The sequence below is a fragment of the Bombina bombina genome, chromosome 2, assembly GCF_027579735.1.
Source record: "Bombina bombina isolate aBomBom1 chromosome 2, aBomBom1.pri, whole genome shotgun sequence".
Classification (NCBI taxonomy): Eukaryota; Metazoa; Chordata; class Amphibia; order Anura; family Bombinatoridae; genus Bombina; species Bombina bombina.
In genome coordinates, this window is record NC_069500.1 from 1,123,937,455 (window position 1) to 1,123,959,821 (window position 22,367).

Sequence of the window (22,367 nt, forward strand, 5' to 3'; positions counted from 1 at the left end):
AGAGACCATATAAACCCCCACTGAGACTGAAGAATTTCCATGGCTATCTTTGAGAGTTGGTTTTCATTAAATGTATTCATTTTGTCATTTCACGTTATAAAAAAAAATGTGAATGTAGTAGATTTGTGACAATTTTCTTATTTTTTTTCCTTACAGCATTATATTTTTCTTTCTATTTTGCAATGACTGTTAAAGGGATATTAAAAAAATTGAAGAAATGTTAGGAGGTTGATTTATCAAGCTGCGCCGGACAGAGGCGCATATACGCTTCTGCTGCAGCTCGCCTCTGGTGGGCTGAATTCCCCTGGCGGAATTCAGCATTGCACACGAGTGCTATTTTGCGCTCGCATGCAATCCTGCCCGCGCACAGCCAATCACACGCAGGCAAGAGCTGTCAATCTCCCCGGTCGGACGAGACCAGGGAGATTGAAATTCGCCACCTAAGAGGTGGCGAAAAGGGGTAGGGAAGCGGCAAACTGATGACCGCTGCTTGTTTAATATGACATGCAGGTTTGTGAGAACCTGCAGTCGTAGGCAGGCGAAAAGCCTGCCGAAGAGGTTGTTAAATCGACCTCTAGATATAGTTACATTCAGAGAAAAGATTAAAGGGACATAAAATCCCAAATTTGTCTTCCATGATTCAGATTCAGCAAATCATTTTGAACAATTTTTCAATTTGTTTTCTTATTTGTTGAAGAGCAGGAAGGTAAGCTCAGGAGCGTGCACGTGTCTGCAGTACTATATGGCAGAAGTTTTGCAACAATGTTATACATTAGCAAGAGCACTAGATGGCAGCACTATTTCCTGTTATGTAGTGCTCCAGACATGTGCATGCTACCTACCTAGATATCTCTTTGATAAAGAATAGCAAAAGAATTAAGCAAATTTGGTAATAGAAGTAAATTGAAATTATTTTTAAAAATTGTATTTTCTATCTGAAGAATGATTGAAAAATTTGGGGTTTCATGTCCCTTTAACATGAAAATAATATGCAGATGCATTATTTAAAAATATTTTTACGTTTTTAAATCCTGAAGAAATAAGTTTAACGTTTTAGATTCCATAAAGTAATGGCCACCACCATGTTTAAACCTAGGTTTTCAATTTTTTAAACCTAATAAATAAAGCTACCATAATGGCCAAACAATGGCTGTGCAGATTATACCAGTTTTTGAAAGTTAGCAAATATCTGACAGTATACCTAAGTAGGTTCAGTAGTATGCATGTGTCTTGATCACAGTATGGCAGGCTTGTTTGTAACAATATTATACATTGTGGCAAAAAAATCTGCTTTACACCAATCAGGACACATGCCTAGGTATAATGTCACGGAAATGAGCTATCTTTCAAGAAATGTTAACAAGAGAAAGATCTAAATTTGACAACAGAAATATAACTGGAACTTAACTGCCCCCATGTAGTACTTAGTCATGCTTGTGAGCCTATCAAAGTACCTGCCGTGGAAAGGAGCTTTAATAAATGTTTGCCAAGTTTCCACAAAGGATACCAGTAAAAAATGTAATATTGTGTATTAAAATTGATGAAAGTATAATCTCATAAAACGGTTTGAAATACTGTAGCTGAGAAACGCGTTGTAATTTGTTTGTAAGAAAACCGATTTTATTTAATCACCTGCTGGTCTGTGGTGTGCACTCTCGGCAAATAGGTAAGAGAGGCTATTTTTACTGATTCACTAGTTTGGAACTCTGTGACTGGAGGGACCGGTATACCAAAGCTGTATTACTGGAGTTTAGTTAGCCGGTTACTGTTAAATACCAGCTTGTCGTGTTGCACTACCATATAGGACCTTCTATAATTTGAGTAACCATTTTAACATTTTTATATCTTATACTTTTTGCAGAATCACGCTATGTGGCACCCCATGTTTTTTTGCTTTCTGCAATTTTGACTTGCATGTCATGTAATTACTAGCCTGTGTTTGGGACATTTTATCTATGAGCCTACCTGCTCTCTCATTACAGACCCAGTAACAGTCAAAGTACCTGGAAAATAACAACTGGGGCTCCCTTGTGTTCATTTATGTAGTAAGCAATCATGGAAAGGCAGCCAGTTGTGGGATTCTTATATTGAGATTCTGCTCTGGGTAAATATGCACATGGCAAACAGCATTTGGAACCTGAAATGAATATATTATATGAATGTGAGAAGCCCAGCATTCCTCACACACTTGGTACAGATAATGACATATCTCATAGTATTCCTATTAATAAAGAGCTTAGTGCTATGAGACATGTTCTGCATATTCATGTGCAATTTCACTCTGTCTCAGATAGTACTGACTGATACACATCTGCACCTGAGCAAAAACTTGAATTGTGTTTTTCTCTTTAATAATGTCATGCTTTATGGAGAAAAGCAAGAAAGCATTTCATGATAATCTGACCAATTATATCCCATTCATTTGCCAGTTGCTTCATTTATTAGTTATCCTTCAAAAAAATCACGTTGCATGTAGTGAAAAAGTAAAAAAATTTTTTAAACAAAATAAAGATATCATCAGTGTTGGTCAACTAACTTGGAGAAACATACAAATGTGGGCACGTAATCACAAGGCATGCTGGATACAGTTCTTTCATGGATGTTCTCAATTCTTCTAACAATAGAATAGGCCAGTTGGAGGATAGTTGAAAGGTATTTTATAAATATCTGGCATCGCAAAATGAAATCTGTCAGTTTGTGTTTCTGTTCCATACATAGCTTAAAAAAAACAACAAAAAACTTTGGTAGATGGTTAAAGGGACAGTCTAGTCAAAATTAAACTTTCATGATTCAAATAAGGCACGCTATTTTAAACAACTTTCCAATTTACTTTTATCATGATATTTGATTTGTTCTCTTGCCATCCTTTGTTTAAAGCTAAAACTAGGTAGGCTCATATGCTAATTTCTAAGCCCTTGAAGGCCTCCCCTTTTCTCAGTGAATTTTGACAGTTTCACAGCTAGATCGTTTTAGTTCATGTGTGCCATATAGATAACATTGTGCTCGCTCCCATTGAGTTATTTATGAGTGAGCACTGATTGGCTAAAATGCAAGTCTGTCAAAAGAAGGGAGACAAGTCTGCAGAGGCTTAGATACAAGGTAATCACAGAGTTAAAAGGTGTATTAATATAACAGTGTTGGCTATGCAGAACTGGGGAATGTGTAATAAAGGGATTATCTGTCTTTTTAAACAATAATAATGTTGGAGTAGATTGTCCCTTTGAATCACATTTGCACCAAGGCAGGACGTATCTTCAGGACACTCTGTCTGCCTAGGGGAAAATAAAAAAAAATTAAAAGTTGACAGGCAAACTATCTCAGTAATCAACAGATTTTACATGTAGGGGTAGATTTAATAAGCAGTGGATGCTGCTTTCTACGCCCGAAGTTTCAGACTCGGAAATCATTACAATCCGATCAGGGGGATTGACACTCCCTGCTAGTGGCCGATTGGCCCCGAATGTGCAGGGGACGGCATTGCACAAGCATTTCACAAGAAACGCTTGTGCAATGTTAAATGCCGACAGCCGGCACTTGTTAAATCTACCCCGTAGAGTGAAATCTCAACCGATGAATCTTTCATCATCTGACACAGTTTTGGGGAACTAGTGACAACCCAAGGCTTTGAATTGAGATTGGCTGTACACAAACCTGGGTTTTGCCTCTGATTCCTATTCTGCTTTAAACCTACAGTTTCTGGCGTGAGATACACTTTTAGAACAAAAGAGGGAAACACTCAATCAGTGAGCAAGGCTAGAACATGTTATATAGCTGTTCTATAGCCATACTAACCACCACTGCAATAGCCTCTCTTATCTCAAGATGGCCATAGAAGATCTTTAGATATAGTTTACCAGCTTTATCCCTGATCCCAAATAAAAAGGATATTTCACCCTTGAAATACCATGCAAACCAATTCTGAATAAGAGACATGGCAACCCCGGTTTTGTCCTTTCGTTTGCCTTGTCAGTATGGTGCAGCAATACCCTTTTAGGCAGACTGCACAAATCACCCATATTCCCATAGTTCCCTTTGTAATGTGTTCAAAATAAATTGTTATACCCATTGCAGAGTATTAAATGTATGATAAATGATTCCTTCATGTTTATTTTTGTGTTTTAAATTGCTAGTTTTGCCAATTAAATTCATCACCTGCTGTTCTCAGGACATGCCCGCTGGGAGATTAATTAGTGCTTTTGTCTCCCGTTTACATAGATTTTCTACAGAGAAGACTTGTTTGTTACTCATATTGGGGTTTCAAAATCACAACTAGCTATTTCAAATAACAAAATAAAGCTAAACGGTGGTTTACAAACAATTACATACAATTCAATAGGTAAAATAGACCACTGGGAACACGTTAATGGAGAGACATTTTTTGAGTACAATGTCCCTTTAAGAATGTTTAACTAGATACAGTAGGAGGTCAGTGAAACTTGCAGTGTCCTTTTCTTCAGCGTATTATTGAGTATTTCCTGCATGATTTCTAAAGTGTGCATGTCTGATCTTGTATTCTAGTGCTCGGAAAATTGTCATTGGTGAGTGCTGCTAAAATGAGTTGTGATGAAGGGACATCTTGGTCAATGTCCTTTATTAACACTTGCCAACCTCCCCACTCCTCTGTTACAGGGTTGTAGAAGCAAGTTAAAGGGACATGTGACAATATGGAGTTTACTAGTACATTTATCAGTGATGTTGCAGGGGAACATTTTAACATTGACTTCTATGCAACTTGTCTCACTGACCACATAGTTTATCTGCTGGACTGCCAATTCTGTGGAGTACAATATGTAGGACAATCCACCAGGGCCCTTAGATCACGGGCTAGAGAGCATCTGAGAGATGTTAAAAACTATAATAAGGATTCAGCTGTAGCCAAGCACTTCAATCTCTTCCATTTTACCAATGTCCCAAATTTTTAAAATAAAAATCATTGATCTAGCTAGCTAGAATCCCACAGAGAGGAGGTGATTTAGTTAAGATAAGTGATAAAAAAAAATAACTTTTTTGGATCTATAAATTAAGAACTTAATCGCCGTTAGGCATGAATTTAGAATGGGACATGCGGTATTATGTGGAATAATAACAACAATAACAATCACAATATCTAACAATGACATCATAATTCAGGACAAATTAGTCTACTGACTTATACAATATTGTAAGTTATTTATAAATCATATTATTACATATAGCATTTAGTCCGTAAATGCTTGTTATTTATTAGTTGTTTGTTATTTATCTGCAACAATACATATATTTTTAGACTAGTAGTATTTGTGAGCACATAAAGATTGGTATATCCATCATTACTTAATTTTAATAAGTACATCTAATTAGCTAATTGCTTAATGTACAATAGAAGAATGACAAGACAATAACATATACCTTGATAACAACAGCTGTATAAACATCTACTCATATAAATATGAAATTATTTGAATCTATTTAACCCTTTAAGGACACAGCTTTCAGTTTGCTCAATTGTTTTATGACGGAAAAATTCTGTCATATGTCCTTAAGAGGTTAATATGTAACCAGAGAGATGGTGGAGTCGATTCTATTTTGAAATTTGTGTTATATGTAAAATGTGCAAAAAAACATATTGTGATATTGTTATATTGTTGCATTATAGGTTTTTATTGCCAACACATTATTATGAAACAAATAATATGAGCCATTTTTGCTATCTGTGCAAGTAATTGTCAATTTGATTTTAGATGTTGCTACTTTTTTAAGTGTTTGTAAACAATAGCATATGTAATGTTTGGTATCGCATACATATTTACGTCATTTATAGAATGTATCTGATTGGCTGTTTTGCCCTTAAATGTAGCAACGGTTTTACCTGTGCTCAGTAGCTATGAGTAAGCGCCTACAGGCGTGAAACGCATAAGATCTGCTGAGCCCCTCCATTTGTGAATTGTAACCTTGTGTTTTAATGGATTAAAGTATATATTTTTTTCGCACAGTTGCCCTGTAGCTGACATATTTTCTCTTTTGCACATTTGCGGATGACCACCGCCATTTTCGTTGGCTCCACTCCGCCCCTGTATTTGGCTTGATTGGGACTGAGACTGTTGTTTCCACGGATGCAGGTTTACTGCAGCGGCGCTTCCTCTTCTCTCTAAAGAGACATGAAACACAATTTTTTTTCTTTCATGATTTAGTAAGAGCATGAAATTTTAAACAACTTTCTAATTTTCTTCTTTTATGTAATTTGCTTCGTTCTCTTGATATACTTTGCTGAAAAGCATATCTAGATAAGCTCAGTAGCTGCTGGTTGGTTGCTGCACATAGATGCCTCATGTGATTGGCTCACTCATATGCATTGCTATTTCTTCAACAAAGGATATCTAAAGAATGAAGCAAATTAGATAATAGAAGTAAATTGAAATGTTGTTTAAAATTGTATTCTCTACTTGAATCATGCAAGAAAAAATTTGTGTTTAGTGTCCCTTTAATGAGTGCTAATTTCAGTGTGATGTAATTTTTTTTGTGTGCGCCCATTTTTCTGCTAACTATTAATGTGCTAAATGTGATCATCCATATTTTAATCATTTCTTTTGGCATTGCTGTTGAGATTTATTATGTTTTCAGTGTGAGGGATAATTTTTTATATGTCGTATAACATTTCACATTCAATGTTTCCACTTTTGTGTGGTCTTTAATTTGACACTGACCTCCTACTGTATCATTAATCAGTGCATTCTCTTTATGAGGCAAATCCAGTATATGGCTGATATTCTACCTACACCATTTATGTATTTACAGATTGCTGGCTAACATTAAACATGGCAATTCCTTTTCAGTGTAATAAACTAGACAGTAAATGTGGAGCCAATTTTAGATAATGTGAAAAACCAGTGACACTGTCAGAGTGTGTACAAGTTAATTGTTCAAACTTATTAAATACATTTTAGCTTTTAGTTTTCTCTTAGATTCACTTAAAGGGACATTGTACACTAGATTTTTCTTTGCATTAATGTTTTGTCGATGATCCGTTTATATATCCCATCTTGGAGTGTTTTTGTACCATGTATAGTTTTGCCTATTTTTTAATAACATTCTGATGATTTTCAGACTCCTAACCAAGCCCCACAGTGTCAGATGTATACACGCGTTTACTGGCTACTGTTTATCTGTTTTTTTTATATTCATGGAAGGGGGAGTGTCTGATCTTCTTGTTTTCCAGCCCCTTTTACTGGGGTGTTCCAGCCTAACCTCATCAACTAAGTAAGTTTTTTAAAAGGTTTTATGCTGGATATTTATATCAGTGTCTGTGCATATTCTTCTTTATAGTAGTGTCGGTTACATGCAGTTATATGAAAATTGGTGTACACTGTCCCTTTAATGGTCTGACAAGTCTTCATGCTGGCTGTGGAAACTCGTAAGATAGCAGTATATTTCTTTCCAACTGGTGCAGTTTGTGTTAAAGGGACATTAAGCAGTAAATTTATGTTACTTTAATGATTTATTAAACACAAAGATTAGCCTGAGAATAATAATCAGACTTATTTTTTAAAAGGATATTAGTTGTTTAAATATTTAATAAATAAGTGTAAAGTTTCAATAAAGTAATGGACACCGCCATATTGAAACATTGGTTTCCATTCTCTGTCTTCTGCTGAGGACGATAAGGGGCAGATAAGGTGCAAACAATAGCTGTGCAGAATAGAAATGTTAAAGTAGTTTTATTTATCAGAGTTTTAATGGCCTGTTTACATTGCTATATTCCACAAAGCAGTTGTCCTTAACAGAAGAGGTAAGGTAAACTTGGGTTTCAACATTACTTTACAGAAAGTTTGGGGCTAATGGAAATCCCACAATTACCAGAAAGGGGGACAAAATAAATTATGAATGTATTTTGCAAAGTTGTTTTTCCCCTACATATTTTATGTTACAATCCCCAAGTTTTTAACGTCCCTTTAAGTGATGTTACTAGCACTGTTCTCAAGTCTTTATGCAGAATAGACAGGCTTGAAGATCTTTACTAAGAGTCTTGGTGATTAGAAGCCTTCAAGCCCAGAGTACTCTTTTTGCCTTTCCATGGAGCTTTAAGATTGAAGTCATTAAAGGGACATGAAACAAAAAAAATGTCCTTTCCTTATTCAGATAGAGCATGCAATTTTAAACAACATTACAGTTTACTTTTATTATCAAATTTGCTTCATTTTGCTTAGTTAAAGGGACAGTCAAGTCCTCAAAAAACTTTTATGATTTAAATAGGGAATGTAATTTTAAACAACTTTCCCATTTACTTTTATCACCAATTTCTCTTTGTTTTCTTGGTATTCGTAGTTGAAAGCTAAACCTAGGAGGTTCATATGCTAATTTCTTAGACCTTGAAGACTACCTCTAATCTGAATGCATTTTGACCACTAGAGGGCATTAGTTCATGTGTTTCATATAGATAACCTTAAGCTCATGCACGTGACGTTACCCTGGAGTGAGCACTGATTGGCTAAGATGCAAGTCTGTCAAAAGAACTGAAATAAGGGGGCAGTCTGCAGAGGCTTAGATACAAGGTAATTACAGAGGTAACAAATGTATTTCTATAACAGTGTTGGTTATGCAAAACTGGGGAATGGGTAATAAAGGGATTATCTTTCTTTTTAAACAACAAAAATTATGGTGTTGACTGTCCCTTTAAAGGGATATAAAACCCAATCATTTTATTTTGTGATTCAGACAGAGCATAGCATTTTAAAAAAAGTTTCTCATTTACTTCTACTATGTAAGTTGCTTAGTTCCAATGATATACCTAGGTAGACATCTGGAGCACTGCAAGGCAGGAAATAGTGCTTCTATCTAGTACTTTTTCAAATAGTTAACATTCTTACTAAACTGCTGCCATATAGTGCTACAGAAATGGGCTGGCTCCTAAGCATACTCCCCTGCTTTTTAACAAAAGATACCAAGGGGACGAACAACATTTTATAATAGAAGTAAATTAAAAAGTTGATTAAAATAAGATTATTTATTGCTAAACGCCTCACTAGGGGAGGGGATATGCCAATTAGTATTTCTATATCTGTATTCCTTTTGTGGTATGGTATTGAGGGATATATGATGTTATCAGTGGGTTAGATCATGGGTTGTAAATAATAATGTGCTCAAAGGGGGAAAAAAATCCAGGACTTCATTATTTCTGGCTCATAGATCTATTTTAAAAGTTTAGACTATTTCTTTAAATTGTGCAGTTTCTTACTATTTCTTTTAAAGTGATTTTCTTATAGCAGGGAAATCCCATGTGTCAGAGAGATAAGAGATGCAATAATGTTATCTCTGCCTCCTACCTAGGTATGCTTTTCAATTAAGGATACCAAGAGAACAAAGCAAATAAGATAATAGATGTTAATTGGTATGTTGTTTATTGTGCAGTTTGTTTGTTTTTAAATGAAGTATTATATGTATGCTGGCAAATGGAGTTTTGTTATTATTAAATGGTCAAATTTTTCATATAAATATGAAGGAAACTCGTTTGTCTTACATTAAATCCTGTGAGATTGGTGCTTTTATCAGCTCAAGTATAATTGTCCCTTAGTGAAGTGGTCAGTGGAACAGGCTTTAAAACCTATAGGACACAAAACGGGTCCCATAAGAATATCTGTTTTCTAAACATACTTAATACAAACGTTTATAGAATCATACAGCATTTAACCTTATTTACCTTACTCATCTTCCGCCCCCACTTGTCTACCGCTCTCTGTTTCAGTAAACAAGCAGAATGCAACAGCCAATCAGCACACTAGCTTCTACAGAGAGAATAGGGCCATATCTTCTTTGTGCCTCTTTGCAAGTGTCATGTCTTGATCTTGCTTGGTTTAAATGCTGTGATTTTAAAAACTTTTGTATTAAAGGGACAGTAAAGTCAAAAGGAAACTTTCATGATTTAAATAGGGCATGTAATTTTAAACAACTTTCCAAATTACTTTTATTACCAATTTGCTTTGTTCTCTTGGTATTCTTAGTTGAAAGCTAAATCTAGGAGGTTCCTATGCTAATTTCTTAGGCCTTGAAGACTGCCTCTAATCTGAAAGCATGTTGACCGTTTTTCACCACTAGAGGGCGTTAGTTCATGTATTTCATATAGATAACATTGAGCTCAAGCACGTGAAGCTCTTAGGAGTCAGCACTGATTGGCTAAAAATGCAAGTCTGTCAAAAGAACTGAAATAAGGGGACAGTTTGCAGAGGCATAGATACAAGGTAATCACAGAGGTAAAAAGTATATTATTATAACTGTGTTGGTTATGCAAAATTGGGGAATAAGTAATAAAGGGATTATCTACCTTTTTTAAACAAAAAAATCTGGTGTTTACTTTCCCTTTAACTTGGTTTCATATGCAACTGGTTTTGTGTCTGTTTTCTTGATATCCTTTGTTGAAAGGGATACCTAGCTAGATTCAGCACTGATTGGTGGCTGCACACATATTCCTCATGCCATTGGCTCACCGAATGCATTCAACTAGCTCTTAGTGCATTGCTGCTTCTTCAACAAGGGATACCAAGAGAATGAAGCACATATGAAAATATTAGTGAATTAAAAAATGACATGCTCTATCTGTATCATATACATTTAATTGACTTTCCTATCCATTTAAGCCTAATATAATATAGAAAATGTTACAAATGTGAAGATAGATGAGTGGAAACAATGTATATTTATTAACAGTGTCACTTGGAGCTCTGTGTTTAGTTCCTCTTTAGTTTAAAGGGACACTAAAGTCAAAATAAAAATGTATGATTCAGAAAGAGCATGCCATTTTAGAACACTTTCCAATTTGCTTCCATTATCGCATTTTGCACAGTCTTTTTATATTCACACTTTCTGGGGAACAAGATCCTACTGATCATGTGCACAAGCTCATGTTATTGGCTGATGTCTGTCACATGATAAAGGGTGACGGAAAATGGGAGAAAAAATAAATTTGTCAGAATTTTTTTTTTTTTCTGCTTATTTGAAATTCACAGAAGCTGTTAAATCATTGTCTTTTTATTATGCACTTGTTAATTATGCAATTATACTGTATTTAGTGGTCCTTTTAAATCCAAAGCTCTCAAATGCTGTGTAGAGTCCAGCATCTAGTCATTTAGTAATGTTTTGCCATTTTGTCCCCTTTTTCTGCTCTGGGCTCTCAGGTGTTTGTGTGAAATGCCAGTAAGAAGTTTAGTGCAGATGGTAAGATTAAAACAGCAAGATTTATTTTTATTTTTTTTTTATTATTCAAAATTCTGTAAACGATTCCAATTGTCCAGCAATTTACAAATGTTCCTTAATTGGTAGCTCTATCCCAATCCATCTTTTCTCTATGCCCTGATTTTTCTTTAAGAAAGATGGAACTGGCCAGGTAAAATAGGTACTGCTCACTTCACCCCATAGTATAGTATTGCTTCAGACTTCAGAAAGGAAGGAACTCTTCCGAAACCTTGTCTTCTTATAAATGTATAGTTAGTCCAATAAAAAAAAGTATAATTGCTCAATGCAAAAACTCTTGTTATTTTGATTTTATATGTAAACAAAATTGTGGACTGCACTCACTGGTTTTAGATTAAAGATAGTTTATTCTATGGTAGCGCTTCAGGGTTCGCAGACCCCTTCCTCAGACCAAGCAGTGCTCAATACAATCCGTGCAACTTAAATACACTAAGTCCCTCCCCCAACACAACTTAAACAATTGTGTCAAAAAACAGTAACCCTAGCAACCTAACAGTAATTGCCAGGTAACCATAGTAACACCACCTAAAAATAAAAAACATCTAATATTCAGAGTCCCAACTATAATCCGTGTGGACACCTTATTAACCAATCATGGTATAATATATAAATAAACAAAGTGACCAATTAATGATTGTTATGCTGCTCTTTATATAACATTTGAGTTCAATGGTCACTATGTTTGTTTATATGTTATACCATGATTGGTTAATAAGGTGTTAAATCCACACGGATTATAGTTGGGACTCTGAATATTAGATGTTTTTTTTATTATTCACATATTGATTGTCTGTATACACTATACAAGTGTTAATGTCTAGGTGGTGTTACTATGGTTACCTGGCAATTACTGTTGCCATGGTTACTGTTTTTTGGCGCAATTTTTGAAGTTGTATTGGGGGAGGGACTTAGTGAATTTAAATTGCACGGATTGTATTGAGCACTGCTTGGTCTGAGGAAGGGGTCTGCGAACCCCGAAACATTACCATAGAATAAACTATCTTTAATCTAAATCCAGTGAGTGCAGTCTACTAATACTTTTGACTTTGCACCCTGGCCGCTGACTGATTGGAATTGTGAGTGCAGATTCATGAGGAGTTTTTTTATATATATATATATATATATATATATATATATATATATATTTATATATATATATATATATATTATTATATTAAAAAATATTATTTTTTGTGTGTGTTCTATTAATTAATAAACAGTTTCTGTTTGAACATTCTCTATTTTATTTAAAGGGACAGTATACACCAATTTTCATATAACTGCATTTAAAAACTTACTTTGAAGCTCCAAGTTTAGCTCTGTTCAAAAGGTTGGCTGTAAAATCCACTAAAAGTGGGTGTATAGCAAAAAAACAACACAAAAACAGACACTCCCCCCCTCTCCCTTCCTTTGCATATGAAAATACTCTTTACACAAACAGGAGAAAACTGGAGTAGGTATATATCAGTATACTTTGGGGCTTGGTTAGGAGTCTGGAAATCAGGGCAATGTTATTAAAAAATAAGCAAAACTATACATTTATTTAAAAAAAACAAAACTGTATAGGCTATATAAATGGGTCATCTACAAAAACATTTATGCAAAGAAAAATCTAGTGTATAATGTCCCTTTAAAGTGAATGCAGTTCTTGAATGTGTATTGCACTTCTCCTTGATATACAAAATTATGTTACTTTAGTTTTGCCCAGCAAACTGGGAAGCATAAGTTTCCTGAAGGTATTAGGAAAGGAAATACATTCCTGGTATCAGCAAATTGTTTTTTTTTTTTTTTTTACTAGGTACCGCCCATCCTCCCTTTCCCTCTTTTCCATACATACACCTTGTGTAACTTGCTAGTGCTATCCTGTACAGCTAGCTAGTATGTTTCTTCTTTTGCCAAAGGGGCTCTTCAATCTTAACTTCAAACTACACACTAGAGGGACAGGGCAGTGATGCTGCACTAACTTTAAGGTATCACTTTCTGTCTGGGCATATATTTATTGTTATTTAACAAAATTAAAATGTAAAGTTACTTCTGGGCTAAAAGTAGGTCGAGTCACAGTATCTAAAAATACAATATGATGCTATTAAAGGATAAGACTGAAATATTAATGCATTATTTGAGGGGGGGGGATGAAAAGTTTGATACTTTCTGTTAATTTCCCTTGACAACATGAGCATGCTTTATTTTGGAAGAAATTGTTCAGGTGATGCGGCCTCTGATTGGCTGAGTCGCTGTTGCCTGCAAATAGAAAAAAATAAACACAGCAGCCATGCAATGCAGTAGACTAAGCTTCAAAAAAGGCTGGGTTACATTTTAATTATGATAAAGGAAGAATGCAGAAAAAAAACACTAAAAAAAATATTAAACAGAACATTATGGAGTAGAAGTTAAAATGTCAGTTCCACTGCGTGTTCCTACAGTTTAGACTCCTGGCCCATATCATGTGTGTTACTATTATCCTATTAAATTATAATTCACAGAGCTAGAACAGTATCTTACTGTAGCACCGACAGCAAATAGACATGAAGTCTGCTGCCTCTAACCTACAACACTACACTTATAAAAAAGGATGGAAGGTATTTTCTGCACAAACCATAGAGCTGTAACTTGCTAATGAGGTTTAGTAATGTCTTCTGCAGGAAGGATGCTTGAATTAAGCATCAAAGCATAAAGTGGGGGTTCATGGGAATACAATATGGTATCGAGGCTTGAGAGAATATCAAGAAATAAGTAAAAATGTCCATTTTATGGATGCAGAATAGTCTTTAAAGGGATACTGAACCCAAAATTTTTCTTTCATGATTCAGATAGAGTATGCAATTTTAAGCAACTTTCTAATTTACTTCTATTATCAATTTTTCTTTGTTCTCTTGCTATCTTTATTTGAAAAAGAAGGCATCTAAGCTAAGGAGAAAGCAATTTTTGGTTCAGAACCATAGACAGCACTTGTTTATTGGTGCTGTCCAATCAGCAAGAACAACCCAGTTTGTTCACCAAAAATGGGCCGGCATCTAAACCTACATTCTAGCTTTTCAAATAAACATACCAAGAGAATGAAGAAAATTTGATAATATTAGTAAATTAGAAAGATGCTTAAAATTGCATATCACGAAAGTTAAAATTTGGGTTCAATGTCCCTTTAAGTTGCTTAAGTTCTCCATTCTGTAGGAATTATATTTCCACATAAACTTTGCTTAATGCTTGGTTCACACCTTAAAAATGAAGGGCTAGCAAGCGTGTGCTGCATTTAGTGCCCTATTAGTGTGCTTGTTTTATGGGGCTTCTCTAGCTCCTATTATGAGATAAGTAGAAGCACAATAAAATCAGTAGTACTGTGCTTTCATGCTTGGCAGCATAATACTAATTAACAAGGAGGTCCCTATTAAGTGTTACTTTTCTCACAAGCAGTATGCAGGAGTGAGGTTACCTTGTCATGCCTTAGTGATGATCTGATTTGGGCAGATGATCTAAAACTGTCTGCTCCAAAGTCATGATTCTGCTTAATATTTAATGTAGGGTTTTATATTGTGCGTCTGTTGGAGTCAGTCAGAGGTCTACTAAATAAGGTAAGATCTTTAACCTTCTCACTGCTGGAGGGGATTTACAGACCATGCCCTCTCCCCCATGGTCTGTAAATCCTCTGTAAAATGGTCTGTAAGAGTGTGTAAACAATGTATTGCATAGGGTGCCACAATTTCTTATATATGTAAAATATTAATGCAGGGGTACCTTTTTGGGTGATTCATTCTGTACTGCTGCTTATCTTTACCTTGACTTCATTGGGCTGTTTAGAAGTCAGCATACACTAGAATCCCTCCCTCTAAAAGCTGCTGTAACTCAGATGGGAGGCTACCACTGAGTCTGAGTTGTCCATTTTTACCTTAACGTCTGAAAGAGTTAAGAACGTGAGGGGGCGATCCTGGAGGAATGGGCTTTTCATGTGAGTTCAATATTTCAGAATATGAGGAGAGAGGAGACGAAAGCAAATTCTGCTTACTGTTACATCACTAGCCCAGCACATTCTGTGCAGGTTAGGAGGCACACTGCAGTGTCTTGGTTTTTTCGGCAGGAAGCAGCAATGCCGTTCCCTTCCTAAGAGGAATTTTGTTTCTTATTTAGCAAAGGAAGCCTTCTCGCTATCCAGGAAATGGCTTTCCTTGTGCGTTGCTATGCCAACTGCCTGCAGCCATGGTCCTCCAAAGTAAGCACTATAATGTAATTATATTGGAGTATTACATTCTTACTCTGGGTATTAGAATGGAGGGAGGGATAGTATGTGTGTTTTTGTATGTTACTGCATTCCTAGGGATACTCTTGGCTGGGGACATGCTTGTCTAATTTCAGAGGGGCAGATATCATTAAATTAAATGTCCATCAATGTCATACTGCTATGATTAATTGTTCAAACTTGGTTAGTTGAGCATAGCATAGATCACTGGTCACAGTTCTATGTGCATCGTTAGCATCCAGGCAGGAGGAGGTTCTTTTTTTCTCTCTCTCCCAACACTCTGCCCTGATCTCCCCCCCCCCTTGCACATAACACTCAATACAGGCACATTTTCTAAGTATATGGATGTCAGAATGAGAGCATGTATCCTTAAACCTGTGATTGCAAATTAATCTGGACTATTTGCATTGCTTGGTTGCTTTCTGAGGGCTGGCTCCTGCTCTCTGACTAATCCAATACAGTATTAAGCCTTTTTGGAAAGGACTCTGTGGGCGGTCAGCCATTTTAGTTTTTTTTTTTCCTCACCCCCACCCCTTCCAATCCCCCTCCTCCTCCTTTCCTTTTCTTTTTCCTCCTATTCTTCAGTTTCAGCTATGTTCTTGCTCCTCTGAAAGAATGCTGGATGTATAAGATTTCATGAGTCACTTTGCATACTGAGATGCTGGGGCTCCCAGCATTGTAAAACATGGAGACAGATGCCGTTGTGCGGACTGCTTTGCTGCATTCGAAGCTTAAAGATCTTTTGCTGCTACCAAACAGCCCCGCTCTGTGCAGCACTCGGATGTTTCTAATATTATTTTCTCCTCGTGCTCTTGTTTCTACTGCATGTCTGTGGATGTGAGTTTGCCATCCTTCAGAAAATTGCACATGATGTTTAAATTCATTTCAGCCTCTGTTTCTTCATTATGAAACCTCTTGCATTCTCATCCAGCCATGGAGTTATGGGCCAGCAGGAAAAACATTCAGTGAGTATTATTCATGTTGATTTGTTTTTCAGAAGCCAGCAAAAAATAAATAAAACAAACACACAAAAAAAGAATTTGCCTGTGTTTAAACGGAGTGCAATTTCTGGGTAGAACTGTACATTGGAATTAAATTTTGGAATCTTTATTTGTATCATTTATAGTATTCTGAAACTTGAAATTCAGTGATCTGTAAAAATCGACAGCTTGTACGTGTTGCTTGTCAGCATCTTATTTTTTAAAATCTATTTTTATCCTATGTTTTTAATGTAGCAAAATGTGCATTTAAAATATTTGTATTGAGAAAAATGAAGACGTTATTTAAGAGGAAAGTCATGCATTTTTATTTTAGGCATTCGAGTTTATAAAAAAAAAAATCATGGCATTTTCGAGTGAGTGAAGTGTAGGTTTCTATGGTTATTAGAGAAAAATGATACCTCTTGTTGAGAAGTGGTACTACTACATGTATCTTTGAAACAGCAAAAGTCTGTTATATTCTGCTTCAGTTAACCTTTTAATTCCTTGATATTTCAGTAATAGTGCTGCAGGCATTTAACCTGGTTTGACTGATACCGTATCTTATGTAACATGGCTGCATAACATGCACGCATCCGTGTATTTTCTCTCTTGTCCATGAAGGGGTTAATTAGATTGCTTTCAGGCCGTATAATTGATCCCATGAGTCAGCTCCACTTTTAAACAAACCGTAATCCCTCCGGGCAGCCACTGTTTGTTGGAAACGCATGTATAAGCACCAAACTCGTACCTTACCAGCTCAACTCTGTAGTTCTGATTCATTCCAAAGGGCCTCCCTGTTTGGCATCTCTTACAGTTTTAGAGAGTGCACGACTCTCATTTTCTATTTTATTATTTTGTGTTTATCTTTCGTTTGATCTGTAAGACAGTAAATCTCCTGATAGTATCTCACAGACACTGGGCCACGTGGTTATTTGTTCAATTATTTTGATACGTGCGTATAAGAAATATATATTCTTTTTTATGGTTGTGTGTTTAAAATGTGAATATACTACACTTGCATGTGTCTGATTTTTGGAACTATGAACATAAAGCGAATAGAAGCTGAAACAAAAATGTGCATAGTACAATAAAAACTACAAAAGTTTGACAGATTTTAGTTTCAAAATGTTGTACTTTGGATTGAGTAATTATAACAATTGACTGCCCTACAAGAAAAAAATAATGTTAATAACACCTGTATCTTGTCAGCTTGAAAAACATGTTGCTGCCGACAAGTGCAGTAGCAAAGTACAACAGTTTGGTCACCTTGTAAATGTCATAGTGTTGTATTCTTATTACTCTGTTTAGGACAGACTGGTATATTCAGTTCATAGAGCTGTTTTTGCCCACTCACATATTCTGAACCTCATCAGTAACATTGGCTATTGGATTGTGCACATGAGCCTATGCATGTGTTGTTGTAGGATTGTGCACATGAGCCTATGCATGTGTTGTTGTAGGATTGTGCACATGAGCCTATGCATGTGTTGTTGTAGGATTGTGCACATGAGCCTATGCATGTGTTGTTGTAGGATTGTGCAAGGTAGCCTGTGCGTATTAGAGACAAGAGCAAAAAAAGGCAGCACTCCAAGAATCCAAATGTAAATATAAAACTTGCAGTCTTTATTGAAATCAATTAAAATCCACACTCAAAACACAAGACATGGTCAAAGGGGAGGAGTCCTTACGCGTTTCGTGCCGTGCGGCACTTAGTCATAGGTGATTCTTGGAGTGCTGCCTTCTTTTTGCTCTTGTCTCTGTTATGGCTGGCTCGGCCTTAACCCCCTGTTTGGCGTGCACCTCACTAGTGTGTTACGGCACACGTTTGCGTCACGTTGCCCTAGTGCAAGGATTGCTGTGAATTGATTGCGGTTGCTGTTTCTCATCTCCGGACTCAGAGCAACGCTACATTTCCCCTTACTCCGTAAGCCTGTGCATATCTTCAGTAACCTTGGCCTGCAGATTGTGCAAGCGAACCTCTCTGAATGTTGTAGGGTTGTGCAAGGTAACCAGTGCATAGTGTAGGGTAGCGCAAGGGAGCCTGTGCATAGTGTAGGGTTGTGCAAGGGAGCCTGTGCATAGTGTGGGGCTGTGCTAGGGAGCCTGTGTATGCTTTAGGGTTGTGCACGGAAGCCTGTGCATAGTGTAGGGTTGTGCAAGGGAGCCTGTGCATAGTGTAGGGTTGTGCAAGGGAGCCTGTGCATAGTGTAGGGTTGTGCTAGGGAGCCTGTGCAGAGTGTAGGGTTGTGCTAGGGAGCCTGTGCATAGTGTAGGGTTGTGCAAGGGAGCCTGTGCATAGTGTAGGGTTGTGCAAGGGAGCCTGTGCATAGTGTAGGGTTGTGCTAAGGAGCCTGTGCATAGTGTAGGGCTGTGCATAGTGTAGGGTTGTGCAAGGGAGTCTGTGCATAGTGTAGGGTTGTGCAAAGGAGCCTGTGCATAGTGTAGGGTTGTGCAAGGGAGCCTGTGCATAGTGTAGGGTTGTGCTAGGGAGCCTGGGCATAGTGTAGGGTTGTGCAAGGGAACCTGCGCATAGTGTAGGGTTGTGCAAGGGAGCCTGTGCATAGTGTAGGGCTGAGCAAGGGAGCCTGTGCATAGTGTTGGGTTGTGCTAGGGAACCTGTGCAGAGTATTGGGTTGTGCAAGGGAGCCTGTGCATACTGTAGGGTTGTGCAAGGGAGCCTGTGCATAGTGTAGGGTTGTGCTAGAGAGCCTGTGCATAGTGTAGGGTTGTGCTAGAGAGCCTGTGCATAGTGTAGGGTTGTGCAAGGGAGCCTGTGCATAGTGTAGGGCTGTGCTAGGGAGCCTGTGCATAGTGTAGGGCTGTGCATAGTGTAGGGTTGTGCAAGGGAGGCTGTGCATAGTGTAGGGTTGTGCAAGGGAGGCTGTGCATAGTGTAGGCTTGTGCAAGGGAGCCTGTGTATAGTGTAGGGTTGTGCAAGGGAGCCCGTGCATAGTGTATGGTTATGCAAGGGAGCCTGTGCATAGTGTAGGGTTGTGCAAGGGAGCATGCATGTGCATAGCTTAGGAATGTGCTAGGGAACCTGTGCAGAGTGTTGGGTTGTGCAAGGGAGCCTGTGCAGAGTGTTGGGTTGTGCAATGGAGCCTGTGCATAGTTTAGGATTGTGCAAAGGAGCCTGTGCATATTGTAGGGTTGTGCAAGGGAGCCTGTGCATAGTGTTGGGCTGTGCAAGGGAGCCTGTGCATAGTGTAGGGCTGTGCTAGGGAGCCTGTGCATAGTGTGAGGTTGTGCAAGGTAATCTGTGCATAGTGTAGGATTGTGCAAGGGAGCCTGTGCATAGTGTAGGATTGTGCAAGGGAGCCTGTGCATAGTGTAGGATTGTGCAAGGGAGCCTGTGCATAGTGTAGGGTTGTGCAAGGGAGCCTGTGCATAGTGTAGGGTTGTGCAAGGGAGCCTGTGCATAGTGTAGGGTTGTGCAAGGGAGCCTGTGCATAGTGTAGGGTTGTGCAAGGGAGCCTGTGCATAGTGTAGGGTTGTGCAAGGGAGCCTGTGCATAGTGTAGGGTTGTGCAAGGGAGCCTGTGCATAGTGTAGGGTTGTGCAAGGGAGCCTGTGCATAGTGTGAGGTTGTGCAAGGTAACCTGTGCATAGTATAGGGTTGTGCAAGGGAGCCTTTGCATAGTGTGAGGTTGTGCAAGGGTAACCTGTGCATGCTGTAGGATTGTTTTACAGAGAGATTAACTGAACTTCCAGATCCTTGTAGGATAACATTTGGGGTTTTCACCTTTCATTTGCAACAATTTTCTGTATTCTCTCTACAACATTTCCTGAAAGGGTTGCATTACAATTGTGAACAATTTTGCAGTTTCTATTAGTTTGTTGCTTATGAATTCTACCTTAAAATGTCAGAAACCATTCTTTATGCCCTGTAGCAATTTAGGGAAACGTGCACAGATGCAATGGGAGTCATTATGTGTGGTTTTCTGCATGTGTACTTATACTTTATTCTATTATTCTAGTTTGTCCTTGCAGATTTTTAAATGTAGTCTTGTAAGTGGGCTTTGGGTGATAACCATTTTACCTGATCCTGCTGTGTTACCTAGCAACATGTTAAAGTTCTCCTGATTGCTGACAAGTTAGAATTAAGCAGCAAGCTTTAAATAGGGTCATTTAAGTATCCCATACAACCTTCCAAATTATCCCCTAATTTTCTTCTGTTACATGCTGCATTTGTCATTGTGCTGCTGACATATGAGCTATTTTCTACCTAGTTAGCATGTTTTACCCTATAGCTGCCCCTCTGACAGATAAATGGATTTATCTTTAAAAGTATTCTAAGGTTCTGCTTGCCTCATTCATTTTCTTATGAATTTCAGGCACAGTAGATATGATGTGTGTTGGTAGTACTCCTTGTATGGTGTATATATTTGTACTGGTGGTATTTGGAACTTAAAACATGAAATACTGAAATAAAGGACTGTGCAGTCAAATTCTGGACACCTGGCAATCTTAACACAATTGCAAGAGTTGAACACACATTTTGCAAGGAGCATTCATTCAGAACATAATGATTTAGACCATTTTTTATTATTAATCTTAAATGTTCCTTTAAACATTTGTGTTGGAAAGCCTTTGAAAGATTAACAACGTAAATAAATACTAAACGATCCCTTATCTATCCTATATCTTGGACTCTGTTACTCAGACTTCACAATGTTTTGCTATATTTATAGACCCAGTGTCAAGAAGTGAGTTATGATTACAGCAGATATTCCATAAATTACTTTTTACATGCTCGTGAATATATGTAAGTGTGATCTGGATACACTGTTTTTGTCAATATACAGATATACGCTAATGTCTGAATGATGTATTATTGACAAACAGTTTTTCTTAGTTTATTTAGTACTTGCAATTTCAAAGCAATTTGCAGCCTGCTTTTGAAAAGGATTCTTGGGGGACCAAGGGAAAACTATAAATCTTTTTTACGTCATGGAGTACGAACTGAATAACTGACAGCAACCTCAGCGGATTTATGGAAAAAATACTGTTCAAGGGTAATTTAGTCAGGATATTTTATTTTTCAACCTGTAGCAATTTGTCTCAAGGTTTGCTGACAGAAAATATGGCATTTGTTGCTCTTTCTCATTTAATGCTATTGTGCGCTATTTAATAAATGATTGGCCTTTATAAATAAGGAAAAGTCTTCCACAGTGTAACATAAATGTATTTATTGTACTAATAAAATACATTTATTATTAAATGAACTCTCATTTCTCTGTGTGTAACTCCTGCAAATATGGTAACAATCTAGTGTGCACACTAGAAGCTCTACTGTGATTGGCAAATACATGTTTATGTCCCTCTTGATTGGCTCTCTGCTTGTGTTTGCCCGGAAGCGACAATGCTTTGCACCTAGAAGTACAACCTTAGGTATGTGTTTAACCCCTAACATATCCAATATATTGTTCTTTGCCTGTTGTTGATTTTATTGATATACATTAAAACCACATTCTATTTACTTTTCTGAAATACCAGTGCGTTCATATTTCATAGACTACCATGGAATTGCAATACTGGGGTGAAACCATCCCAATGGCAGTACAGTCTTTTTATAGTACATTTAACTAGTTTTTAATTTATTCCCTATAAATTATTATATTTTTCCTATTTTTGAAAAATGTTTTGTTGTTAATAAAGATGCTTTTTTTCTTGTTAGATATGTAGAGACTTGCACATTCAATAAAGTTGTTATAATTGGATTAAGAAAAATGGCAAACAAAGTTTCAATTTGCTGACAGATAAAACTACTGTTAAATGAACACTATAGTCTAGTTAAGCTTTCATGATATAGATAGAGCATGTAACTTAAAAAAAAACCGTTCCAATCATGTTCTGCGTAGTCTCTTTTTATGCACACTTTCCAAGGTACCAGATACTACTGAGCATGATCTGTGATTAGCTAATAACTGTCACATT

The 22,367-nt window shown here is 37.1% G+C and overlaps 1 protein-coding gene across 11 annotated transcripts in view; it reads left to right on the forward strand.

Annotated features, from left to right (window-relative positions):
* Positions 1 to 22,367, forward strand: part of RAPGEF2 (Rap guanine nucleotide exchange factor 2) — a 652,959-nt gene that overhangs the window by 495,096 nt on the left and 135,496 nt on the right. The window contains exon 1 of one of the 11 annotated variants that reach the window (XM_053703796.1): positions 16,099 to 16,416. The exons of the other annotated variants lie outside the window; for them this stretch is intronic. Within the exon in view, the coding sequence (XP_053559771.1) occupies positions 16,357 to 16,416 (60 nt within the window). The 5' untranslated portion in view covers positions 16,099 to 16,356. Of the gene's footprint in view, positions 1 to 16,098; positions 16,417 to 22,367 lie in introns of those variants that run through there. 11 annotated transcript variants of the gene reach the window in all.